Source organism: Paroedura picta, chromosome 3 (genome assembly GCF_049243985.1).
Source record: "Paroedura picta isolate Pp20150507F chromosome 3, Ppicta_v3.0, whole genome shotgun sequence".
Lineage (NCBI taxonomy): Eukaryota > Metazoa > Chordata > Lepidosauria > Squamata > Gekkonidae > Paroedura > Paroedura picta.
This window is the reverse complement of record NC_135371.1, coordinates 176,420,679-176,429,550: the sequence shown is the minus strand read 5'-3', so window position 1 is coordinate 176,429,550 and position 8,872 is coordinate 176,420,679. Positions and strand designations below refer to the sequence as shown.

Genomic DNA, 8,872 nt, shown 5'->3' with positions numbered 1-8,872 from the left:
AGAATGCATAGAATGCAAAAATAGTATTGTAATATATATATTTTAATTTCAACATAAGTACAATATGCCAGGTGCCCCCAGGTGTCCCTCCAAAAGTGGGACAATCTGGTCACCTTATTCTAGCTGTACCTGAAGGAGGGAGCAGTGACTCATTCCTGGCCCAAATGTGCTTAGTCTTTAGGGTGCTGCTGGACTTTCCTACTGGCCCACAATGAGTTAATTTGGCCTTAAACTAAGGTGACCAGATTTTAACATTGGTAAAGCGAGACACCATTGAGGGGGGGGGGTTCCTGATTAAAAATTTGGTCTATAATATGGAGCAACAAATATATATATTTGGTCTATATGGAGCAACAAAAGGTTTCATAGAATGCAAAAATAGTATTGTAATATGTATTTTTTAATTTCAACATAAGGACAGTTTGCCAGGTGCCCTCCAAAAGTGCTCACTTTATCTTAAGCCCAACTGCTTCACTTTCACAGGGCACTGGAACAGGCCAGATTCCTAAACAGACTTGTTTAGAAGCAAATCTAATTGTGAACAATATTTATTTCCGAATAAACTTGGAAAGGGCCTTGTCAGATCTCAGAAGCTAAGCAGAGTTGGCCTGGATACTCGTGGGAGGGGAGACCATGCAGAGGCCGGCCAGGGCAAACCCCCTCTGCCCCTCTCTTGCCCTGACCTGGAGGGCCTGGCTGGCCTGAACCTCTCCGGTGTGATCTCTGAAGCTAAGCAGGCTAGACCCTGGTTGTGCCTTGGATGGGAGACCAGGAAGGAAGTCGAGGCCTCTAGGCAGAGGCAGGCCAGCCACCTCTGCAGAAGTGCTTTAAGGATTTGCAGGGCCCTCGCAGAGTGCTTTGGTGGCAGGAGCAGCCAGACTGAGGACAGAGCCCCCCCCCCCACACACACACACAATGGAGAGTCACTCGAGAGTCCTTAAGGAGGGCAAAGGGAGAAGGAGAGAGGCTAAAGCCTTGACTCTGGGGATCCAGAGCTTCGTGGATAAACGCACCTGCACCTCTGCTCATCTCTTGAGCATAAACATAACATATAACCTGCCTGGAGCAATAACAACAGCAGGAACCATAACTGAAGGTAACAGTCTAATTCATAGCAGTCCAAACCGGTCCATGGCTGAGGTGCATGGATTCCTGGGAGGGAGGTTCAGGGGCCCTGCAGAAGTTGCTGATTCCGGTCAGCCTCAGCCAAATGCCTGGTGGAAGAGCTCCCTTTTGCAGGCCCTGCGGAACTGTTTTAGCTCCGTCAGGGCCCTGATCTCCTCAGGGAGCTCGTTCCACCAGGTGGGGGCCAGGACGGAGAAGGCTCTGGCCCTGGCGAGGCCAGGTGGGCTTCTTTAGGGCCAGGGATCCTTAGCCGGTTGGTGGTGGCAGAGCCTAGGGTTCTTTGGGGGGCATAAGCAGAGAGGGGGTACCTCAGGAACACTGGGCCCTGACTGCGAATGGCCTTGAAGGTAATTACCAGAACCTTTAGCCTGATCTGGTATTTGACTGGTAGCCATTGCAGTTCCTGGAGGATGGACCGAATGCGAGACCTCCATGGTGTTACTGTGAGCAGGGGTAGTCAACCTGTGGTCCTCCATGGACTACAATCCCCATGAGCCCCTGCCAGCAAGTGCTGGCAGGGGCTCATGGGAATTGTAGTCCATGAACATCTGGAGGACCACAGGTTGACTACCCCTGACTGTGAGGACCCGGCTGCTGCGTTTTGGACCAGCTGTACTTTCCGTATCAAGGTCAAGGGCAGGGCTGTGTAGAGCGAGTTGCAGATCCTGGATGGCCCAGACTAACCTGCTCTCTCCAGATCTCAGACACCAAGCAGGGGAGGTCCTGTTAGTCCTGGGAAGGGAGCTCCCCCCCCCCAGGAAGTCCCCGGTGGCTAAGCAGAGGCAGGCAAGGGCAAAATCGTCTAACTTTGGGGGGGGGGTCACCACAAGCTGCCAACAACATTACCTACTTGGAAGGACTAAATAGGGTGCAGAGGAGGGAGACGAGGATGACCTGGAAGGGCTGGGGGACTGAGCCCAGGGAAGAAAGGCTGAGGGGCTGGGGGATGTCCAGCCTGGAGAGGAGGAGGCAGAGAGGGGGCAGGAGGGCTCTCCTGAAGGATCAGAAAGGCTGTCCCTTGGAGGAGGGCAGGGAAAGGCAGCAGAGGAGGGGACCTGAAGGGATGGGTTTAAATTTTAAACTACTTGCAGGATGATATCAACTAGGGATGGGAGGAAGGATTCTCACAGTTCAGCGGTAGAATCAACTGCCTAAGGAGGGGGTGGGGAGCTCCCCCTCACTGGGGGTCTTCAAGCAGCAGCTGGACAGATCCTTCTCCCGGATGCTCCTGCATTGACTAGATGGCCCATGTGTCCCCGTCCAACTCCATGGCTCCACGATTTTATTATACACACAAGCGTGGTTAGGCCCAGGTTGTAAATGGGAATGTAAGCCCCCTTACCAAAGGATCCAAGCAGGGGGGAGGGGTTGCCGAGAGCAAAAGAGGGAGAAGGAGGAAGGCCAGGCTTCTCTGTTCAAGGGCTAGACTAATTGCTGGAGGGAAGGGAGTCTTGGAGTCCTGCTTAGCATTTATTCCTTCGAGGGCCAGATTAAGTGGGATGAAGGCCCAGCCAAGTCAAACTGGGGGGGGGGAGCAGATTGGCAAGGGGACAGCAGAGATCTTTGGGAACAAACTCCTCTGGGAGACCCATTGAAGATCACCTGAGCAAGAAGGGAATGGCGTAGATTAGGGGCTTCCAGATAGGGTGGTATCCCCCCCACCCCCGGGGAGCGGTGAGGAATTTTTGGGGCCTTCCAAGAGGCCTTCCCAGGTGGCCTGTCTCTGGCAGGAGGGACCCTGGACTTCCGTGGTGGTCTCCCGTCCCAGTGCCGGCCAGGCCGACCCTGCTTAGCTTCCTGAAGAAGATGAAGGGTTTCGGGAGGTGGGCTGGAGGGGGTCTTGTTTCTGCCCTTCCCAGGCTCCAGATCTCCAGGCATTTCTTCACCCAGAGTTGGCAACCCTTCCCCCAAAGTCCCCATCTGTGGGAGTTTGGAAGAGCTTTCTCCTGGCCACGGGATTCTCCTGGGCTGGCTTCTCTCCCAGATTCAGATATGGCCACTGCACAGGAACCCGCAAAAGACGTGTGGCCAATATTGTGTGTTTGGGAAGAGGGGTGTGTGTGTGTGTGGAGGGGGGGGGATGTGGCCCCAGAGCCCAAGGGATGGCAGCCCGGCCAAAGCCTCTGAGACTCGTGGGGGGGGGGGGAGGCTACCCCCTGGAATCCAGGCCGGCTTCTCTTTGGACGAGTAAGACTGCGGGGGGGGGGGGGCTTGTTCCCCTGGCCTTCGCACGGTTTATTCCAGGCCCGCCCCCTCTCCAAGGACGGGACCCCCGAGGGCGCCCTGCAAAGGCCGCCCCCCCGCCCCCCCGGGGGCCTCACCCTGCCGCTCATTGGCCGGCGGCCCCTGTGGCCCGCAGCCTCTGGCGGGGTCCCGGGGCTCGTGCTGCCCAAAAGCGAGGGGCGCGCGGGGAGCGAGGCCAGAAAGGCGGCGCAGGGACTTGTGCGGCCAGCTGCGCTTCGGCGGCCTCGGAGCTTCCTCGGAGCTTCGGCGCGTGTGGCGCCCGGGACATCGGCGCAGGCCGGCGGGATGTGGGGATACGGCCCCTCGCAGCAGGGCCCGCCGCCCTCGGACGGCTTCCAGGTGAGCAGGAAGGGCGGGAGGGCCTGGGGGGGGGGCGGACTGCTGGGGCCCCGGAGCCCGCCTCGTCCTGCAGCCGCTGCAAGGAGTCTCTGCCCGGGCGCGCCGTCCAGGCTGCAGGGGTCGCCGTAGCCCTTGCCCTTGCCCGCCCTCGAGCGCTGCTTGGCTGCAGAGAGGCTGGGTGGGCCAGCCGGGGGAGGGAAGGCTAGACCCGCCGCCCCCGAGGGCCGCGAAGCGAGGCGCTCGGAAACCCGTCGGGTGCCTTCCCCGGGCCCTGTCCGAGCGGCGGGGCCCGGGAGGCTTTCCGCGGCTTAAAAGGGCTAAATGGAATCACCTAACGGCTTGCAGAGCCCCGGACGATTAAAGGGACAGCTCGGAAGTTGGCCACGCGCGCTTCTGTGCTCCTGTTTGCGCTTTTGATCTGCCTTGCCTATAGAGGGGGTTTATTTCCGCCGAGCCCTTTCTCCCCAATGGGAGCTGACGTTATTCTCCCCTCCTTCCTTTGAACCCCGCAACAACCCAGTGAGGTGGGTCAGGCGGAGATGGCACGATTGATCCAAGGTCACCCACCAAACCTCCATGCTAGAGGCGGGATTCGAACCTGGGTCTCCCAGATCCTACCGCGCGCCGCCCTGGCATGGGACACGAAATCGGCGTCTACGCCACGTTGTTTTCTATCGCGTGCCCCGCTGCGGCGTTGCTCGTAAGGAAAGCGATCCCGGGTTCGAATCTTCCCCCGCCGCAGCCGCCTGGCAGGGGTGGTTTGGGCGCCCTCTGCAGGGCGGTTGGGAGGATTAACAACTCGAGGATTTCTGCCTTGGCTTGGGATGGGTGGCTGTTTCCCTCTCTCTTTTTAAATAGTTTTGATTTTCTAATTAATTATAGAATTGAAAAGGCAAGATATAAGATTAACATGTTAAGAGATCGGCACTCGAAAGCTCACGCCTTGAATAAATCTTTGTTGGTCTTAAAGGTGCCACTGGACTCTGGTTAAACATGTTAAGAATTCCTCCCAATGTCTTTCTCATTCCTGGACCCCCCCTGGAATTCCACCAGTTCCTCTGGAGAAAAGGGCAGCTTGGGAGGGAGGGGGGACTCTGTGGCCTTGGACCCCACTGAGGGTCAGGGATGCCAGCCTCCAGGTGGGGCCTGGGGATCCCCTGGACTTCCAGCTCCTCTCCAGACTGCAGAGATCAGTTCCCCTGGAGGAAAGGGCTGCTTGGGAGGGGGGACTCTGTGGCCTTGGGCCCCACTGAGGGTCAGGGATGCCAGCCTCCAGGTGGGACCTGGGGATCCCCTGGAATTCCAGCTCCTCTCCAGACTGCAGAGATCAGTTCCCCTGGAGGAAAGGGCTGCTTGGGAGGGGGGACTCTGTGGCCTTGGACCCCACGGAGGGTCAGGGATGCCAGCCTCCAGGTGGGAAATAACAAAAACCAAGGGACCTGCCGGTTGCGTGAACCCTAACTTATTAAGACTCCAAGATAGGCTGAAAGTATTTCACTTTTATTCAGGGTGAGCCAAAACGGGATCCAGATAGACAAACCGTTTTCCATCAATGGCTCTCCAATAAATTGGAGATGCTTCAATGTTCTTAATGTTCTAGAAGATTCTCTGAAGTGTTTGTAGCTTCATTGCCACTGTTCATTAGCCATTTATGCTTTCTCTGGTTCCCCAGCCAAGGACAGTCAATCCCAAATGACCTTTACACTCCCTTGGTGTCTTTGATACTTGAATATTGGGGGGAGGGACCCCCAAGGCTGGGCTTCCCAGTCCCCTAGCTCCCCCCCCCCCGGGATTCATAGGGCTGCTTGGGGTTTCTGCAACTAACCCTCCCCCTCTGCTTGTGTTCCAGTGGGAGCCGCTGGAGGGGCTGGTGGGGAACCCGTCCCACGGAGGCCTGGATGCGGCCCTCCAGGTGAGGCAAGAGGAGGAGGCAGCCGGCTGGGACCCAGACTTCCTCCAGAGCAACTTCCCCACGAGGGAGCCAAGCTTCCCGCCGGGCCAAGAGGAACCATCCTCATGGCCATCGACCTACCAGCCGGGAATCTTCATGGGGGCCGCTGGTGAGAACCCATTGGGAAGCCATCGTCCTGGCAATGGATTTATTCCCCCCGCCAGATCTATCCAAGTCGTCTCTGTGCAGACCTCCATGGAGTATGTGCCAGCTCCGCTCCAGTTTGCCCCAGGGCCAGTGGGGCCCAGGTGGGGCCTTGGGACTTTCCAGCTCATGGAACGACAGCAGCACTTCCCTGCCCCGATGGTCAGTGGGGGTCCTCCTCCTCCTCCTCCTCCTCCTCCTCCTCCTCCTCCTCCAGTGGGCCAGCTCTGGAGACAGCCCCAAGCATCCGGGCCTGGGCCGTATCCCCAGCTGACCCCGGAGGGGCATCTGTACCCAGCAGCCGTCATGAGCTCTCCAGCCAACCCAGGCTGGTCCCCCAGTCAGCCGTGGCCAGTCCAGCCCTGCCAGGCAGTTACGGCTGCTCCTGCTGTTCTTGGCCCCCCCACCCCTCCAGCAGCCAAACCAAAGAAGCTGAAGAACCTCTGCAAGGCCCACACAAAGGTGAAAGCAAATAGACATTCCTGTAGCCACCCTGGCTGTGGGAAGAGCTACACCAAGAGCTCCCACCTCAAGGCCCACTTCCGCGTGCACACAGGTAAGCGAAGGGGACCTCAGAGGTCATCTAGTCCAGCCCCTGGCACAATGCAGGGGATTCACCATCCTTCCCCCCCCACCCCCGATCCTCCCTGTGGCTCTTGCTTCTGGGTCTCCTCAGCTGGGGTTTCTAGATGGCCCGGGTGGTAGTTAATTTTAAATATATTCTTTACATTTGTTAAACATTTATTGGGTGATATGACCATATATGGCCAGTGAGGGGGCGGGAAGGGGAGGGTCCCCGGGTGGTCCCATACACTATGAGTTCCATTCTGGCATTGCCAACCTCCAGGTGGCCCCTGGAGGCCTCCCTGAATCAGAGCTGGTCTCCAGGTTGCAGAGAGTGACTCCCTTGGAGGAAAGGGCTGGTGGGGGTCTCTGCCCTTCGGCCGTCCTGCAGTCTTCCTTGGGCTCCACTCCTAGCTCTCCAGATGCTCCCAAGTCAGAGCTGGCAACTGGATTCCCTCTGGCTGCCCTCGCCTCCCAGTTTGGGTGGCTGCCTTGCAGGTTTCCTTGCCAAGCACCCCCCCCCCCCAGAATTACAGCCCTCTCTTCAGAGCCCAGAGATCAGCTCCCTTGGTGAAGGGGGCCAAGTGGAAGGAGTTTCCAGGAAGCTGCCTCTGGGGGGGGGGGCATGTGCCACCTAGAATGGGCTCATGCCCAGAATAAAACTTGGTTGAATAAAAATTTGTGCTGCTGCTTCAGACCGACATGGCAACCCACTTGAACCTAGCCAGAAGGAGGACAGTGTTGCCTTAGACCTGGGGTGACCAGTCTGTGGGTCCCCAGGCTACAATTCCTAGGAGCCCCTTCCAGGGGCAGCTGGAGAGCCACAGACTGCCCCCCCTGCCCTTAGACCTTGCTGAAATCCCCCCGCCCCCTCCCAGGCTCTGGAAGTTTCCCAACCTGGAGCTGGGAGCCTTTTGGGGGACCCCATCCCTTGCTACACGTGGGCTGGGGGACGCCAGGAGTGCCCGTGGTCTCATCCCCTGGCAGCTTCCTTTTTAACATGGGGCTCAGGCCCTCGTTGCACTGACAGGGGGTGTCCTGTTTCTCTTGCAGGCGAGAAGCCCTATGCCTGCGCCTGGGAAGGGTGTGGCTGGAAATTCACCCGCTCCGACGAGCTGACCCGGCACTTCCGCAAACACTCCAAGGAGCGCCCCTACGTGTGCCTTCTCTGCTTACGGGATTTCTCCCGCTCGGATCACCTTTCCCTGCATGTGAAGAAGCACAAAGGAGGGTGGCTGATGGGCAAAGCACGCTGCGGCCAAGGAAGGGGAGCCCCACAGCCAAACTCCCCCTTGCCCACCCAGATGATGCCAGCCTCCAATTGAAAACGTAGATGTAGTTTTTCATTCATTCATTCTTTCTTCTTCTTCTTCTTGTCCCACCACTGTACCCCCCGCCTGCTCTGCTCTCTCCAGGGAGCGTCAAAAGCATGGTCTCCTGGGGAGGGGGCTCCTGTAGGGTCCCATTGGCTGCCAAGAACTGCTTCTTCCCAAATGAATTATTGATGGAAATGCAGCCAAAGAGGCAGCTCTTCGGGAAGAGGGGCCTGCTAAGGGCGGAAGGAAGGGGAGGAGGTCCACGGTGGCTCTTTTATTTGCCCTCTAGAGGCATGTACTTGTCCCCTGCAAGGCCACAGGCTGGCTCTTGTTTCTATATTAAAGCAGATTTTTAAAACAAGGTGGTTGTATTTTGTGTGTTCACGTGCTGAGATTGGAAATTATCCTTCTCTGGCTACTGGGGGGCGGGGGGGGGGTGAGGGGAAGAGATTTTTCTTTCTCTAGCAGGCCAAAGGAGAATGGTGGCCAATGTCTAGCTGGAGCCTGGAGATTTCCTGGCATTGCAGGGGGGTCTCTGGCTAACCAAGATCAGCCTGGAGAAAAGGGATGCTTTAGGCCAGGCGTAGTCAAACTGCGGCCCTCCAGATGTCCATGGGCTACAATTCGCTGGCAGGGTCTCATGGGAATTGTAGTCCATGGACATCTGGAGGGCCGCAGTTTGACTACCCCTGCTTTGAAAGTTGGTCTCCCTGGATTTATATGCTGCTGACAGTTTCTCAGTTTCCCAAACTCCCCCAAATTCTCCAGGAATTTCCCAATGGAGAAATGGCACCCCCCCCCCAAACAAAACACAAAAAACCGAAGGAGTTCTTCCCAGGACAAGAAGTCCGGAAAGGCCCGCTGCTATCAGTACAGATGAAAGGGGTGTGGGTGTGTGAGGATTTGAACGCAGCTCTCCCAGATCTCTGGCTCCGTCCCTACGAAGACAAGTCCTGTGGGCTTGGACTAGGGCAGAGGCCTTTCTGAGCCCGGGGGGACCTTTGAAACGGAGACACACTATGGCGGCACACTCACAAAATGGCCACTGCGGGAGGCGGAGCCAGCTGCAAAACGTCAGGCGGTGTGGGTGTGCAGAACTAACTTTGTATTGTGTCTGGCAGAAGCTCTGTTTGATGGGGCACTTTTAGCAAAGAGTATTCTGTCTGAAAACATGTTCTTCCCCCCACAG

General features: G+C 57.3%; 1 protein-coding gene across 1 annotated transcript; it reads left to right on the top strand.

Moving 5' to 3' along the window:
- Nucleotides 1-1,544: 1,544 nt before the first annotated feature.
- KLF1 (KLF transcription factor 1) lies at nt 1,545-8,025 on the top strand. The gene is made up of 4 exons (XM_077324318.1): nt 1,545-1,568; nt 3,370-3,708; nt 5,558-6,359; nt 7,421-8,025. The coding sequence occupies exons 1-4, from the start codon at nt 1,545-1,547 to the stop codon at nt 7,690-7,692; spliced, it is 1,437 nt and encodes a 478-aa protein (XP_077180433.1). The 3' UTR covers nt 7,693-8,025.
- The last annotated feature ends 847 nt before the right edge of the window (nt 8,026-8,872 follow it).